Source organism: Neophocaena asiaeorientalis, unplaced genomic scaffold (genome assembly GCF_003031525.2).
Source record: "Neophocaena asiaeorientalis asiaeorientalis breed wild unplaced genomic scaffold, Neophocaena_asiaeorientalis_V1.1 scaffold91, whole genome shotgun sequence".
Taxonomy (NCBI): Eukaryota; Metazoa; Chordata; class Mammalia; order Artiodactyla; family Phocoenidae; genus Neophocaena; species Neophocaena asiaeorientalis.
Genome location: NW_020173198.1, coordinates 1,626,655 through 1,643,599, shown reverse-complemented (window position 1 = coordinate 1,643,599; position 16,945 = coordinate 1,626,655). Strand labels below are relative to the sequence as shown.

Here is a 16,945-nt window from a genome sequence, read left to right as displayed (position 1 = left end):
AGGGGGGGGGTGGAGGGGCAGGAGGATGGGTGGAAGAGGGGTGGGCAGGTGGGTAAATGTTAGCAGGAGGGTGAGGGTGGGGGGTGGATGGGTTGGTGAGTGAAAGAGTCTTGGTCGTCTCCGGAGTACGCAGGGCCTTGAAGTCACTGAGATACCTTGGGCGGTTGGGTGGGGATCTGATGAGGAGATGAAGCTGGAAAAGTGGGTGGAAGATGAGACTGCTGCAACCCCCCCCACCTTCCCTTCTTGAGCGGATGCTATACAGTATTCATAGCCTCCTTGGCTAATATCTTTGGAACCTGGAAGGAAGATGGAATCAAAAGATGGAATTGGAAGGTGGTGTGACTGAAGTGTCCTCTGGTGGCCATAGGGGATTTGACAGTATTCTTAGCTATTTTTTTCATTGTCTGTTCTCCCCTCCCCACTCCACACCCCCAGGCTCCCACAGAGCCCCACTAGAATATAAACTCCATGAGGACAGGGCTTCTTCACTGTTTACTCATTGTTGTATATCCAGCGTCTAGAATAGTGCCTGGCACGTCGTAGACATTCAACAAATACTTAGTTTTGAATCCTGCTTCACCATTTTATTGATCTATGACCCTGAGCAGCATTCTTAACTTCATAAAGCCTCAGTTTCCTCATGAGTCAAATGGAGACGCTAACATCCCTGCCCCCACCAGCATTAACTGAGAAAGAGACCTACGCGCTGAGCTGGAGCCCTCAGTCAAATGTGTGTTCCCGTCTCGCCCACCAGCTGGCGGTGATGATGCGTTACATGCTGACCTGATTTGCACCTGATTTGATGGGCACATTTGCTCTAATGGGCATGGGCTTTGTACTGCATGTGGGGCAGCCTGGGGAAATCGTCCAAGCCTAGTCCCAGGCGGGTCAGGCAAGAAGGCAGTGTAGCTAGATAGACGCCAGGTGAAATGGGAGATTCCTCTCCTGCCACTCACCCCGTCTCCCCACCCTCGCAGCCACACCCCACTCTTCCCACTGCGCTGAACCCATCAGGCTCCATCTGCCCTCTGAGCTTTTGCAGGTGCCGTTTCCCTTGCCTACCTTCCCTTCTTGCCAACCCATTGCCGTGACCCCCATTCAAGCCCTCTGAGTGGCCGCATCAGCCTCCTCTCGGTCTGCCTGCAGCCACCCCGGCCCCCGCAAATAGATCTTCCCGCAAATATGCTTATCTCACTTTCCAGCTTCAATCTGACTGTTCTCGGGACAGAGTCCGAGTCCTCTGACCTACCATTTTGTGGTCTGGACCCAGTCCAGCATCTAGTCATCTCGCCTCTCCTGATCCCAGATGCAAATCTTACACCAAACAATCCTAGCCATTTCCCACTCCTGAACCTTTGCCCACACAGTCTCCTCTGCCTAGAAATCCATCCCCTGCCAGGAGGGCACGGATTGCTTTTGCCTGCCCAGGATCCATTTTCTTTTCCACTGGTGAGGGAATCCCCACCCAGGGCTCAAATCTGGGATCTTCCTGCAGGGCTGGTTCACTTCTGTGATCAAGGGTGAGCTGGAGACTCAGCCTGGGAGCTTGCTTTTTCCTTTTTTAATCGGGATGCTGTGGGTGCAGCCTGCATTCTCCAGTTGGCTACATGGGGCCCTATGTCTTATTCTAGCCTCCCCCATCTGTCACATCTGCTTGAGTCCTAGAGGCATTTGAGTTTGAGACTCCTGATACACACCTCCCTTCTGCCTCTACTAGGTTCTGATTCCCTCCTAGATCCCCAAGGTTTTGCCTTTCAGTTCCCTGCTCTTCCTGGGTCCCCACTTCCCTGTCCTGTCCTGACACCCAGAAGTGCCCCTAGTTCTCTGAAGGTTCAGTTAATTCCCCTTCAGATCTGAGGAGCTGGGACTCAGAGATCTAAATTTCCTGGAGCAGGGAAGGCTGCCTAGCTGAGCGTGTCCATGTTTTCCCTGGAAAAAGGACAAGAGGGCCCCGGGATGGAGGTGTGTATTACAGAGCACAGGTACAGCCCCAGTTGGCATCTCTGGGCTGTGTCCTGTGAGAATGGCCCCTTCAGTTCAGGACATCACCAAACGCAGTGTCCACTTCTGCCCAGCATTGTTGTGGGTTTTCTGTTTGTTTTGTTTTTGGCTGCACCCAGGGATTGAACCCAGGCCCTCAGCAGTGAGAGCACGGAGTCCAGGGTGCTCCTCAGCGTATGTTTGGTGCTTGAAGGGTGAAGGTCTTGGTCGGTCTGGAGCTTTCACATCTGAGGTAGCTCATCTGTCCCTGGCCCATTGCTGGTCTCCAAGGTTGAGAAAGGAGCAAAGGGGTAGAATAGCTCCCTCAGGGCAGACTGGCACCCCCAGACTCCCCCTGAAGAAGGAACCTCTGTGGATGAGACCCATTTTTCTCTCCTGCTGGCAAAGGGCAGAGGAGAGAGTAGGTTCTGGGAGGGGAGAGGCAGCTCCAGACTGGAGCCCTTCCAGGAGGAGTCACCTTGGGGACCACCTTCACCCTTGGGAGCCCTCATGCTCTGGTTTCTCCCAGATCCACCCAGAAGGGTTAGAGAGAGGCGAACCCTAGGCTTGAGGTGAGGGTAGGAGGGGCCACACAGGTGGGCAAGACCTCAGGGGAGTGTGTGTGTGTATGCATATTTGGGGGACTGGATTTAGACCCACAGCTTAGACTTCTGAGTCCTTACTCAAAATGGAAGGAAGTTTGATGTCTGAACACGGACTCCCACCACCCTCCCTTACTCCCTAACTGACCTTGGCTCTGGCCCCAGCTGCTCTGTACCTCTCCCAACTAATGATATCCCCATGGAACCAAATCCTAAAGGGCCTTCAGCACCCAATGGGGGTCTCATTTTGGGAGGGATGCATGACGGAGTCTGTTTGGGAGCCCAGGAGTGAGGAATAAGCGGGTTTCTCACCTCCAACCAAAAAGGTGGTAACAGCAGCCACAGGCAGGAGGTGAAATACTTAGTAACCAGTACAACATGGGCATCGACCAAGTGTAATGTTCCAGCTGAACATCAAAACGGGTATCACATATCCTCAAATATAAGATGCCATCGATTGTAAAACACACATACTATTACTCAAAAAGAAAATTGTCAAACCAGTGCTTTCTTATCACTTACAATTTCTATTTTATACTTGTTGAAAGAGTTCTTTTCCACATGGATCGTTATCATGTTGGATCTACAAGCCACAGGCACAGGCCACACGGCTACGTGACAACCGATGCCTGGCTGACAGTGACCATTAGACACCCTTGATTACACCATTTGTTTCCAGACACCAAATATGACTTCAGTGTGTGGGGGAAAAAGTGCTTCTTAGAACAGATGAATGATGGTAATTTCTTTTTTTTTAATAACTTTATTTATTTATTTTTGGCTACTTTGGTTCTTTGTTGCTGTGCGTGGCTTTCTCTAGTTGCGGCGAGTGGGGGCTACTCTGTTGCGGTGCGCAGGCTTCTAATTGCGGTGGCTTCTATTGTTGTGGAGCACGGGCTCTAGGCACGTGGGCTTCAGTAGTTGTGGCACGTGGGCTCAGTAGTTGTGGCTCGCAGGCTCTAGAGCACAGGCTCAGTAGTTGTGGCACACGGGCTTAGTTGCCCCGTGGCATGTGGGACCAGGACTCAAACCTGTTTCCCCTGCGTTGGCAGGTGGATTCTTAACCACTGTGCCACCAGGGAAGCCCAATAATGGTAATTTCTAACATTTACTAAGCACTTACTCTGCGTTAATTATCATCCAAAGAAATCCATAAGGTTGGCTAGACCCATTTTACAGATTAGGAAACTGAGGTGAGCAGAGGTGAAGTCAGTCCTTTGAGTCCCACAAGCAGTACATGACAGAGTGGGACTTTAGCCCAGGCTAACTTGAGAGTGTTCTGTTGGCCACTGGACTTGAAGAAGTGAAATCGCGAGAGTTGCACAAAACCGTGTTATCCCACTGCCAGCGTAGCCTCCTTGGCTTTAGGAGCAGTGGGCGTAGGGCACTGGAGTGGCCCCTTCAGCAAACAGCTTGAGGGAGAAATCGAGGGCCGGGGCAGCCTGGGTCAGCATCCCCAAAGAGATGACATCGATATGGGGCCCACAGAACTGAGGGAGGCTGTCCAGCGTGATGCCTCCGCTCGCCTCCACGCCCACGTTCGGGAACCGGGCCTTCAGCGCCGCGGCCGTGGGGTGCAGCTCCTGTGGGACGCAAGCCAGCGAGAGGTGAAAGCCCCCGCCCCAGACCCTTCCCCTTCCCAGGAAGCAGACGCCACCTCACCTCAGGCCTGAAGTTGTCCAGCAAGACGAGGTCTGCTCCTGCCTCGGCCGCCTCCGCAGCCTCCGGCAGGCTGCTGCACTCGACCTCCACCTTCAGGGAGAAGTCGGCCGCCTGCCGGGCCCCCCTCACCGCCTGTCAGGTGGCAAGGGTGAGAGTGAGAACGGGTGGCAGCCAGCCCTGGGCAAGTGAGCTGGGACTGGCATTCGAGAGGCTCCAGATGGATAACGAGCTTGGGGTTAATGAGGAAACCAGGCATCGAAATGGCTTCTTGCATATTAGGTGAAACCAAGTGAAATTACCATTTTTGTGGGTTAAGAAAATGGCCAAATCCAGCACTATTTGGCATTTGGACCTGAGTTCAATTGACTCAGAACATTAAGACTGGAAAGGGTCTTCAAGAACATTTTCATAGACGAGAAACAGGTCCAGGGAGCTAGAGTGACCTGCCCAACACTGGGTTCCCAATAGTTCGTCCTTTTCCCTTGAATATCATACCGACCAGCAGAAGAACACTGGTGAAGAAGCAAGTCCAACAGTTCATCTTACAAATGGAACCACTGAGGGGTCAAGGAGTCTTGCATGCCCCAACTCCCAGGCCATCACTATTTGCCAGGGGGTGGTTGGGGGTCCCTGGTAGAGGGAAGGGCAATGCTGGTGGGGTGGCTGGAACAGGGCCAGGGCAGGGGCTCAGCTGGACAGACAGACACCTTTTCCACACCACCAGCTGCCACGACGTGGTTGTCCTTCACCATCACCAGCCCTCCCAAGTCGTAGCGGTGGGAGGCGGCCCCGCCCACTAGGAGCCCATACTTCTCCACCAGCCGGAAGCCTGGCGTCGTCTTCCTCGTGCCTGCCACGTGCCCGGCCCAGCCGGTCCCCCTGGCGGTCTCCACAGCAGCAGCGGCAGCGCTGGCAACTCCACTGCAGCGGGCCAACATATTAAGGGCCACCCGCTCCCCCAGCAGCAGGCAGTGGGCAGGGCCCCGGACCTCAGCCACCTTGGCCACAGGCACCAGCTTTGATCCCTCGGGGAGGAGCCAGGAGACCTGGCAGTTGACTTGGGCAAAGATGGCATCAAAGAAGGGCCTCCCAGCCAGCACTCCGGGGGACTTGGCCCACAGCACCGCCTGTGAGGAGGCTGCCCCCGTGATCAAGGCCATGTGGTTGAGGCCTGGGCAGTCCTCTCGAAGCCAGCTTTCTGCCAAGGTGGCCAGAGTGGCAGGGGGCAGCAGGAGTGCCAGGCCTAGGAGGGAAAAAAGGAGAGCAGTGTTACATTTTGGCTGCCTTTCTGGTAGTCAGGGATGATTGTCAAAATACCTAACAACAGGCTGAATTGGGCACTAGCCAATCAGGGTGAAGACCTGGGGGTTCCAGGAGAGGGGCTGAGGCACTGGGTGGGCCTTGTGAGCTGAACCAGGTTGTCAGTTGGCCAAATAAAAATATAGGACACCTAGTTAAATTTAAATTTCCGACAAACATCAAAGCTTTTTTAGTATAAATATATTCTAGGCTATATTTAGAACATACTTATTCTTAAAATTATCTGTCAGTTATCTGAAATTCAAATTTAACCGATGCTCTGTAATTTATCTGGTAAACCTAGTGCTAGACCAACAGCTATTCACCAGTGGAAGAGAAATGCAGCCACCTAAAAGCCACTCTGGGCTTCCCTGATGGCGCAGTGGTTAAGAATCTGCCTGCCAATGCAGGAGACACGGGTTCGAGCCCTGGTCCGGGAAGATCCCACATGCTGTGGGGCAACTAAGCCCATGCGCCACAACTACGGAGCCTGAGCTCGAGAGGCCACGAACCATAACTACTGAGCCCACGCGCCACAACTACTGAAGCCCGCGCGCCTAGAGCCCATGCTCACGACAAAAGAAGCCACTGCAATGAGAAGCCTGCGCACTACAACGAAGAGTAGCCCCCGCTCGCCACATCTAGAGAAAGCCCACGCGCAGCAAGGAAGACCCGACGCAGACAATACGTACATACATATATACATAAATAAATAAAATTTATTTTAAAACGAATAAAAAATAAATTTTAAAAGCCACTCTTGACTTTCCGTCTGCCTTGCATAGAAGGATCAGTTATTTACTAGCTGAAGCCCCCAGGAGAATGTAAGCTGTGTGTCTTTCCCATCCCTGCCTTCTCTATAGCACCAAGAATTTTAAAGCTGGAAGTTCAGCTTTTTACAGATGTGGAGACTGAGGACCAGAGAAGAAAGGCAAGTCAGCTGAGGTCGCACAGCATATTGACAGCAGAGCGAGACTGGCCAGGCCTTGTGGCCATGGACATCTGTTCCTCCACCTTTGCCCTCTAGCTTGAAAACCTCTCCTTCACCTGATGTTTAAAAAAACTGTCACCTCTCTAGAGATGGGGTTGTATAAGAAGGAAAGAGCACGGGGAAATTGGGTTTGAGCCCCTGCTCTGCGAGACAGAGCTTCAGGAGTGTGGGTGAGCCCTTTGCCTGTAAAATAAGTGTTAAGGACAAGGCGGTCTCTGAGGTCCTTGCCGCCGGCGTGCCACGTTGATGGACCGCTGCCTCTGTTGAAATGAATGGGGTGACCGCAGAGGCCGAACTCAGGCGCAGTGCAACATCGCCATCTGTCGGCCAAGAGAAGACCTGCAGTCTCGTGGGCGGTGCCATAGGTGGAGGGGTAGACAATTCGATAGCATGTGAAGGGGTATTATTTTGTTTAGTTTTGCTTCCCCCACTTTTGCTCCAAGCTGAAGTTAAGGCCAGACATTCTGGCTTGCTCTACTCGCAGAAGGAGGGCCCTTCTTGTCCAGCCCTTCTTCCCCAAAGACAAGAGCCTGTCCCCCACCAGCAGCCACAGACCTCAGTTATCGCACCCGACCCTCCTCCCCAAAGTTCCCGCCCACAGCTGCCCCACGTGGCTTTCGTTCTCACACAGAGCCAGCTGTGGGCCAGATGCTAAGAACAAAGTCGGTGATAGGGAGAAAAATATAGTCCCTGCCTCCACCGTTCGCGGTCCCGCCAGGCAAAAGGCCAGCGAACGAACAGCAGAGATGGATGCAAAGGCCCCCACTCCATTCAGACCAGGTGCCGTGATGTTTGCTATTTTTTTTTTAATTTTTACTGGAGTATATTTGATTCACATGTTGTGTGAGTTTCAGGTGTACAGCAAAGTAAATCAGTTATACATATACATATATCCACTCTTTTGTTTTTTTTTTTTTTTAGATTCACTGTTTGCTTTTAAAGTGAATTTGAATCCTTGGACTGGTGAGTATTGGATAAACAAAAACTGTGATGCATGTATACAGTAGAATTCTACTCGGCAATAAAAAAAAAGGAACCAACTATTGATATACCCAATAGGCACACATCTCAAATGTATTATTCTATGAAGCCAGATTCAAAAGGTGACATGCTATTTGTGTCCATCTATATGACTATATTCTGGAAAAAAAAAAAAAAAGATAGCAACAGAGAACAGACTAGTGGCTGCCTGGGGAGGGGGGAGCGGAGGGGCTGGCCACAAAGGGGGCAGCACCAAGTTTTGGGATGTGATTGAACTAGTCTAGATCTCGTCTGTGATGGTGGCTATAACACTGACGCATTTGTCAAGACTCATAAAGCTTTACACAGAAAAGGGTGAATTTTACTGTCTCTGGTTATACCTCATTAAACCTGACTTTAAAATCAAACCATAGGAAAAGGAAATTTAAGCGGATCGCTCTCCTGCTTAAAGCCTCACTTTCATTGTATTAGCGCCAGCTCTCTTGACTTCTTTCCATTTTTCATTGATTCTTTGGACAAATCCTTGTTGAGCACCTGCTCTGTGCCAGGTCTTCATTGCTAGGTGACAAAGAGAGCAGCTCTTTCTCTTAGCTTTCAGGCCTTCGCTTATGCTGTTCCAAGGCTGAGCCTTCTCCTAGAAGTCCCTTTCCTCACCCTCACCCCAAACTGCCTCTTCACCTCTCACTCAACTTCAGACCTTCTCTTAGATATCACTTCCTCAGCCGGGTGCTCTCACAGACCTCCTAAATCAGGTCACATGCTCACCCAGCTCCTTGTTCATCCCCCAATGTCATCCTCTGCTGGTGTTTTCTGTCTGGGGCCAAAATGTCCACTGAGTTTTCTGCTGTATCCCAAGTGCCTAGCACGCTGACCCAGACAAAGACAAATGTGCTGCTTGTATAGGTCAACGGTCAAATATTGGCAATTTCATATTGTTTAGTTTAATACTAAGTGTTTGATGATAGTTCTCTGAGCAGAGAGGACGCGCTGTGGAATCACAGCCCAGACTCCGGGGCCACTTGGCCTGGGTTCCGATACTGCCTCTGTCACTTTTAGCTAAGTGATCTTGGGCAAGAGACTCAACCTATCAGGGGCCTTCATTGTCCCAACTGTAACGGGGATAATAACACTGATCACCTCATAGGCTTGTTATGAAAATTAAGGGAGTTAATATTTGCAAAGCCTTCAGGAACATTATAGGTGTGTTTGCTGGTGAGGTGACTGAAGTATTTACCAAGAGTCGTGGGAGCAAAGAGGAAGAAATGACTAAATGTCCCTGGGGAAGGGGGAAGTTTTAGTGGCCTTGAAGGATGAGTAATGTTTGCCAGGCAGGGGTGGGGGGGTGGGGAGGAAGGAGGGCAAGACACTTCGGACTGAAACAGCACGTGTTCAAGGTTCAAAAGCAAGAAAATAGAGCGAGGAGGTGACGGGGTGCTGAGTAGGATTCAAGGGAGAAATGTCTCGGGCCTGAGGCCAGAGTGAAAAAGGGACTAAACCAATTACCTGAGGAATTTGGACAGAGCCTGGGAGCCATCACAGAATTTTAAATGAGGGAATGATATGATTATGATTTTGTTCTAGAAAGGTCACTTCAGCCACCAAATGGAGATGGGCTGGGAGACAAAAGGAGGCTGGGGCGGTTGGCCAGACAGAAACTGATGAAGGCCCAAATTGGGGCAGTAACCAAAGGAAGAGCAAGCCAGGGCAAATGGGAGAGTTTTTTCTAAGGTAGAATCTACTGGAATTGGCAGCTAATACGACGTAGAAGCCTGGGGTTTCCATCCTGGGTAGCTGAAAACTGACATAAGGGATTGTTCAGGGTAGGCTGGGGAGGAGGAGGGGTTCGGCAGCAATCAGCAACCCACACAGGCTGCGCCCCTGTGATGGCCAGTCGACGGCACCTCAGCTCCCTGACGCTCTCTCGTTTGGAACTCACCACAGAGGCTCATTCCCATTTTACAGGTACAGAAACTGGATCTCCGGGTGGGTCAGAGCGTATGACAGAGCGGCAGAGCTGGGGAAAAAGAATGACTTTGGGGGAATTTCCCGGAGGTCCAGTGGTTAGGACTCCATGCTTCCACTGCCAGGGGCGCGGGTTCGATCCCTGGTCGGGGAACTAAGATCCTGCAAGCCACGCAGTGTGGCCAATAAGTAAATAAATAAACAGAATGCCTTTGGTCTTGCAGTTGTTAAGGTCGAGATGCCATCAGGAAACGTGGGTGGCTGTGCACAGAGGACAGGTAGAAGAAGGTTCTGGAGTTCAGAGGAGATTTGTGGGTGAGGAATGGAGAAATTGGAGCCACCAGCGTGTGCAGATGGTCACTGAGTGGGTAAGATCACCAGGGCAGGGTGAAAGAGGAGGGCTGTGGGAAACGCCAGGATTTGAATGTCACACAGAGGCGTGGCTGTCAAAAACAGAAGTCCCACCAGGAGGGAGTGGATGTCTGGAAGGAGAAGAGGGCTGCAATTAGGGTGTGAGCAGAAGCAAAGCAGAAGAAAGGCTGAGAGGAAAAAAAGAAGAAGAAGAAGAAAGAAGGCTGAAAGTGAGCATTGTACTTAGCCCCTGGGAGGGCTTCATGCAGGGCAGTCTTAATGCCTTGTGGTAGGGGCAGAAGCCACATTGTCATGGTCAAGGAACAGACAGGAGGTGAGGAAGTGGGGGAGGGGTATGGACAGCTCCTCTCTGCAGAAGCTGAGAAAGCAGGGCCCCCTGCCTGGGCTGCACGTTGGAATCACCTGCGGAGCTTTTTGAACTCTGCTGCTCAGGTGCATTCCAGATCAACTGAATCAGAATCTTTCCGGGGTGGTTCCCGGGCATCCAGGTTTTGGAGATGCTCCACCTGGGATTCAGATGCACAGAAAGGTTAACAACCAATGCTCACGCAAGACCATATGTTGTATCCCTCCGTTTATAAGAAACATCCAGAAAAGGCAAATTAAGAGAGACAGACATCAGAATAGTGGTGGTCTGCGGCTGGAAATTAAATGACGTGGGATCTTACTGGGGTGATGGAAATGGCCTATGATGATGGTGGCATAAACTCAGTAAGTTTACTAAAAAGCTTTGAATTGTCCACTTGAACAAACGAACAAGAACCAATGCTCTGACAAAAGGCAGGAAACTATTTTGCAGCCCTAATAACCCAGTGAATCCAGGTATTGGATCAAAAGCCAACATCAGAAGAAAGACAACCAGATACTAGGCGCTCCTGATGGAACATCCCCCGACCTATGCAATCCTCTTGCCAAAACAGCTGAACCGGAGTCAGATCAGACTTCTAGACGCAACCACCAATTACAAGAAAACCAGAAGACAGAGGAACATGTTAAACTATACCACGGGGATACAACCATAGGAAACTCTCCAGAAGATAACCTAATTTCTTCAACACATACATTGCAAGGAAAACAAAAGATTAAAAGAGTCGAAAATGCATACTAACCAGCGGCAGAGCTGGGGAAAAACTAATGTATGGATCTTATTTGGACACTACTTCAAACAAACAAATTGAAACCAAATTAGAACTTTTATGAAACAACTGAAAATCTGAATGCCAACTGGGTATTTGGTAACATTAAGGACATTTTTTTGAAGTGGGTTATGGTTGTGAAAAAAAGAAAAGTCCTGGGCCTTCCCTGGTGGCGCGGTGGTTAAGAATCCGCTTGCCGATGCAGGGGACATGGATTCAAGCCCTGGCCTGGGAAGATTCCACATGCCGCGGAGCAACTAAGCCCGTGCGCCACAACTACTGAGCCTGTGCTCTAGAGCCCACGAGCCACAACTAAGGAGCCCACGTGCCACAGCTACTGAAGCCCGAGCGCCTAACACCCGTGCTACACAACAAAGAGAAGCCACCACAATAAGAAGCCTGCGTACTGCAACGAACTGTAGCCCCCGCTCGCGGCAACTAGAGAAAGCCCGCGCGCAACAACGAAGACCCAACTCAGCCAAAAATAAAATAAATTAAAATTAAATTAAAATTTTTAAAAAAGACCCAATGCAGCCAATAATTAATTAATTAATTAATTTTTAAAAGTCCTTATCTTTTAAAAATAATAAAAAATATTAAAATACTGAGATGTTTATGTATGAAGAGACTTGACAGCTGGTTTTACTTTAAGGTAATCTTGGAAGGTAGAAATTAGAAAGGGTGTGGGGACATCCCTGACAGTCCAGTGGTTAAGAATCCATGCTTCCACTTCAGGGGGCACAGGTTCAATCCCTGGTTGAGGAACTAATATCCCGCAAGCCGTGTGGCGCAGCCAAAAAAAAAAAGAAAAGAAAAACAAAGGTATGGATGGGACTGGCTTGGCCAAAATTTGGTGGTTGTTGAAGCTGGATGATGGGTACATGAGGATTCATCATACTTTTCTGTCTATTTTTGTGTATGTTTGAAATTCTCTATAATAAAAAAGTAAAATAAATAGGTAAATAAGAAAAGGAGAGAGAGGGCCCTCACTTAAGATAGGGTGAAGGAAAGTTTTTTGTTTTGTTTTGTTTTTTTCAGCCACACCGCATGCCATGCGGGATCTTAGTTCCTTGAAAAAGGATAGAACCCACGCCCCCTGCATTGGAAACATGGGGTCTTAACCACTGGACCACCAGGGAAGTCCCAAGGAAAGTGTTTTTAGGATGAATAGAGCAGTGATTCTCAACCTTGACTACACAATGGAATTATCTGGAGAGGCTTGCCAAATGCAATGTCTGGGTCCCACCCACAGAGATTCTGATATAACTGGTCTGGAATGTGGTAATTTAATTCTAATTTGTAGCAGAGTTGAGAGCTTCTGAACCGCAGGAAGAGAACAATAGCTACCATACACTGGTGCCTACCAGATGCCGGGCACTTGCTATATATACAATGTCACAAATCCCACCTGTCCTTCTTCATGATAAAGGCCATTTGTAGGCAGAGAACCTAGGCTCAGAAATGCAAAGGGAAATTACCTAAAGAGCAGAGCTAGAAAATGGGAATTCCCTGGCCATCCAGTGGTCAGGACTCTGTGCTTTCCCTGCAGGAGGCACGGGTTCGATCCCTGGTTGGGGAACTGAGATCCCACAGGCCATGCAGCGAGGCAAAAAAACAAACCATTCAAAACATTAAAGAAAAAGAGAAAAGAAAATGATTGACGTGGACCCTGGTCTTCCCTGTCCACACACAGAAGGTGGTTTTAGAACCACACAGCCTTCACCCACGGGTTACTCTCTTGCCCACTTAGGCAAGATCAGCTGTTCTGATCGCCTATTGTAAATGCAGAATGTTCGTGAAAAATAAATACATCTGGTTTTCTTTAGGCCCCAACTCTCTTGTGCATTTCCAACAAAAGGGATTCCTGTGGGTAGCTTTGAAAATAAGGGCTCTCCTAATTAGCCACTGTCGCGAAAGGAACTGCAGAGAGGAGTGGGGCTGTTTTTGCAGCTGCCTGAGGAGAAGTGGCTGCACAGAGGAAACAGCTGTAACGCCCTGTCCCCTTTTTATTCTTGCCGTTGTTATATGTAAATATTCTCTCAAGATGCCTGGACTTCAGAGATTACAGTGTTACCCTGTGGGGTATAACCTTGATCTCTCGAGGCAATCCTTTCTTAATTGGTTATTCCAGAATTTTATTACATTTAATTTATAAAATTTTATTAAAATTGGTGCCTCTGTTTTTGAGGGAAAAGCATCTGGAAATTTCCTGCATTTGTCTCTTTACAAATAATGTAAAACGATATAGATAAACTGACTCTGGCAGAATATTTGAAGACATTTTCCCCCACTGGCACTTGTGCCGTTCTTGTCTGGATTGTTGACTGACTTTTACTGTGTTTCTATATTGCCCTAACTGGCCAGTGTCTCTGTACCGGGAGAGACTGGGCCAGAATCAGAACTTCCATCTCTGCATCTTTCCTTCAGTCATTTAATAAACATTCATGCCTTTGATGGGCGGGCACAAAGTCAGGGTCTGCAAATGCAGCTAAAACAAATTATCACAAATTTTTGTTCTTAATTTGATGTGTAACCACGTGTAACCATGTGGCCTGTGCTTGCAGCAACAGTGATGTTATACGAGGCTGACAAAGTGTTCCAGCTAAAACCAAGTAATGATTGTTTTCCCCAATTTACAGGAAAAAAAATTAAATAGATAGACGTCAGTTTTAAAGGTTTTGCCTTTATAAGTTTTTCTTAAAACTCTGGTGCCGGGCTTCCCTGGTGGTGCAGTGGTTGAGAATCCGCCTGCCGATGCCGGAGACACGGGTTCGTGCCCCAGTCCGGGAAGATCCCACATGCCGCAGAGCGGCTGGGCCCGTGAGCTATGGCCGCTGAGCCTGCGCGTCCACAGCCTGTGCTCCGCAACGGCAGAGGCCACAACAGTGAGAGGCCCGCGTACCGCAAAAAAAAAAAAAAAAAAAAAAAAAAAAAAACCCAACTGCGTACCCAAAAAAAAAAAAAAAAAAAAAAAAAAAAAAAACCCAACTCTGGTGCCTGCTACCACTTGTCTATAACAGAATCTAGAGTGACATCATGTGTAATAATAATAACAGCTAACACTTTTATGGTCCTTCCCAAGCACTGTTCCCAGCATATTCTATATATTAACACATTTAATCCTCACAACAACCCTCATAAGGAGGTACCATTATTATCTCCATTTTACAGATAAGGAAACTGAGGCACTGAAGAAGCAAGTAATTTGCCCAAAGTTCACACAGCTGGGATGTGTGGAGGCAAGATCATAAGTCTAGGCGGGCTGGCCCCAGAGTCCCCTCATGTACCCAACCTCACCACACTGAGCACAAAATTATACTTAAAATTATTATATATTTATTATATCACTATTCACAGAGCTCTACAAGCCACACCCAAGAATCCAGGGCTCTGTCCCTGGTGTAGTAGGAAGAGCTTGGGTTGAGGGTTCAGAAACGCCTGGTTTGAATCCCAGCTCCATCACCTACATGCTGGGTGACGCTAGGCAATTTCCTAACCTCTCTGAGAGTCAGTTTCATGAGGAAGTCACAGGGCTACAACGAGGAGGGAATGGGTGATTCACGTCAAGTGCCTGAGCCAATGCCCAGCCAGATGCCTTTGAACCCAGGTGTCTGACTTGCGGCAATTTTGTTCTCCCATCTATTTATTTGTTGATCCATTTGGCAAACACCAGAGGGAGACAGAGGCTGGTTAGCACCCCAGCTTCCAGATAAATGTTCTTTCCTTTTCCCCTTCTCTCCCTAGAGAGGAGAAATGACCTCCAAATAGAGCCAGATGCGATTGCCCATCACACAAGTGGTAAAATGACCTATAGGGTTTCAGAGCAAGGAGAGATGACCTGTCGTTAAGATACAAGAGCAGTAAGAGAAGACTCAGGAAGGTTGGCTCTGAGAATAGGCTGGCATTGGACAGGTGAGAGGAAGGCCCCCCAAGCAGAGAGAATGGGAGAGAGCAAAGGCCCAGCAGTGGGAGGCCTGGGGTATATGTCGGTGAAGTTGCACGTGGAGGGTAGCGAGAGAGAGAGCTGAGTGGTAGGACGGGGCCAGACTGAGCAGGCCCTGAATGATAGGAAACAGTTAGGTTCTCATTCAATAAGCAATGGAAAATCCGTAAGACTTTTGATCAGAAGTCACTTGATCAAAAATGCACTTGTGAGTTTAAATGTTTAAGTTGTGCCTAGCGTTTTTGAAAGATATAAGTTGCAAGGCTGTTGCAACAGCCTGGACCAGGAAGCAGTGAGTCCCGGTAAAATGTAAGGGCAGGGCATCTGTAAGGGGACCGCTCCCTGCACACCATGCCTCCAGACCTGGCCTCGCCCCCTCACACCTTGGCCCCCAGCCTGCCATCTGCTTCTGCCCCAACTCTGTCCTCGCCCCTCCTTTGCCCCACGTCCCCAGCCTTTGCCTCACCCCCTGACTCGACTACTCCCTCCTGGTTTAATTCCCGCAGGTCAGTGATCCCAGAGCCGACACTGCTGGCCTGGCCCAGAGTTAAACATCAGTGTCATCACATGCGTGAAGGCTGCCAGGCAGAGGAAGGCTCCGTCAGAGGGAGGTGGGAGCAGAAAGACGTGGAGGTAAATCCATAGATGCAGCAACTGTCTGGATATTGGGGTTCGAGGGAGACGGAGCTGTCAAAGGTGACCCTGAGGTTTCCAGTCCGAGTAGGAGGCTGGTGAGGCACGAATAGAAACGGAACTGGCGTAGGGGAGGACTTTGATTTTGACACGCCAGGGACATGTCCCCAAAATGGAACTGGAACCTGGGGCAGGTTCAGGACTGGAGAGGCAGACTGGAGTGATGGATGTGACTCCAGCATAACTACTGAGTGATTTCTGTGCCAGCCGCTTGACGTGTATGATCTCATTTCATCCTCACCACAACCCAAGGGAAGACACTGCTTTCACCTGATCAATGAGGAAACCGAGGCACAGCGAGGCTAAGCATCTTGTCTGAGGTCACACAACTAGCAGGTGGCAGGGATGGGACTTGAACCCAGGCTCTGACTCTGAGATCATTTCTAAACCAAGAAGTAGTCTGGACCCCCAAAAGCTGGTTCCACGGCCAAGCCAGAAGGGCTGGGTATGGGGCCAGCAGAAGCCCTAGACCAGGGGAGGAAGGTCAGAGCTGGGGAAGGAGAAGCCCAGGGAGGGGAATGTGGAACTGCAGGGAGCCCTCCATGCTCATGTCATTTCCCGCCCGCCCACATCCCCAACCTGGTGAGCAGGGAACTATTATTGCCATTTTGCAGATATTGCAGTACAAGGAAGTGAGGCTCTGAGACATCAAGTGACTTGCTCAAGAACACACAGTCTGTTCCTGGTGGAGCTGGGATTCAAACAGGAGCCTTTTGACTCCAGAGCCTGGCGTGTATCATCCTGCATCCAGCCTCCTTCACAATGTCACTCCCCACATGCACAGGAATCACAGGGGTCACAGGACTCAGGCTCCCTTCCCCCACCCCGAGGCAGATGGGACAGGACTTTGCCTCACTCCTCCAGAGCTGCTAGTGAGGGGCAAAGTCCAGAGCTGCTCCAGGTCCAGCCTCCCACTGCCCGGCCACTTCAGTCCCCAGGAGATGTGGCCTACTCCAGGCCACCCCTGAATTTCCTGGGGCTCAAGCCCCTTTCTTCCCCAGAGCTCACTTGGGAACCTATCATAGAAGGATAAAGAAGAGTGAGAAGAGGTCTTTGCAGGGCAGAAAGGAGTGCTTGGGTTCAGAGAGGTTGGAGGGAGATGGGGGAGGGGTAAGAGAGTAGTTAGAGACCAGCGAAGACTTGGGGAAGGTGGGGGATGGGGACGGAGATAAGACGGGATGGGTGATGGGCAGGAGAGGGGCAGGTGGTGATGTAAGGATACAGGGGAGAGAGGTCTGGGAGGCTTCTTTACCTTCAGGGTCCATGACAGCCTGGAGCTGGCCGACTGGTGTGCCCACAGCTCCGTCTAGTGTGTGGAGAG

The 16,945-nt window shown here is 49.8% G+C and overlaps 1 protein-coding gene and 1 long non-coding RNA gene across 3 annotated transcripts in view; one reads left to right on the top strand and one right to left on the bottom strand.

Annotated features, from left to right (window-relative positions):
• Positions 1-3,602: 3,602 nt before the first annotated feature.
• QPRT (quinolinate phosphoribosyltransferase) overlaps positions 3,603-16,945 on the bottom strand; it is a 19,486-nt gene continuing 6,143 nt past the window's right edge. The window contains exons 1-4 of one of the 2 annotated variants that reach the window (XM_024744513.1): positions 16,877-16,939; positions 4,955-5,490; positions 4,248-4,379; positions 3,677-4,168 (exon numbers count right to left, since the gene is read on the bottom strand). In XM_024744513.1, the coding sequence (XP_024600281.1) occupies positions 3,950-4,168; positions 4,248-4,379; positions 4,955-5,490; positions 16,877-16,889 (900 nt within the window). In that variant the 5' untranslated portion in view covers positions 16,890-16,939 and the 3' untranslated portion in view covers positions 3,677-3,949. Of the gene's footprint in view, positions 4,169-4,247; positions 4,380-4,954; positions 5,491-16,876; positions 16,940-16,945 lie in introns of those variants that run through there. The other variant, XM_024744514.1, reaches the window with a different exon arrangement.
• On the top strand, positions 7,181-16,715 carry LOC112399354 (uncharacterized). The gene is made up of 3 exons (XR_003003202.1): positions 7,181-7,317; positions 7,459-7,500; positions 15,438-16,715. It is a non-coding gene; the product is annotated as an uncharacterized LOC112399354 (long non-coding RNA).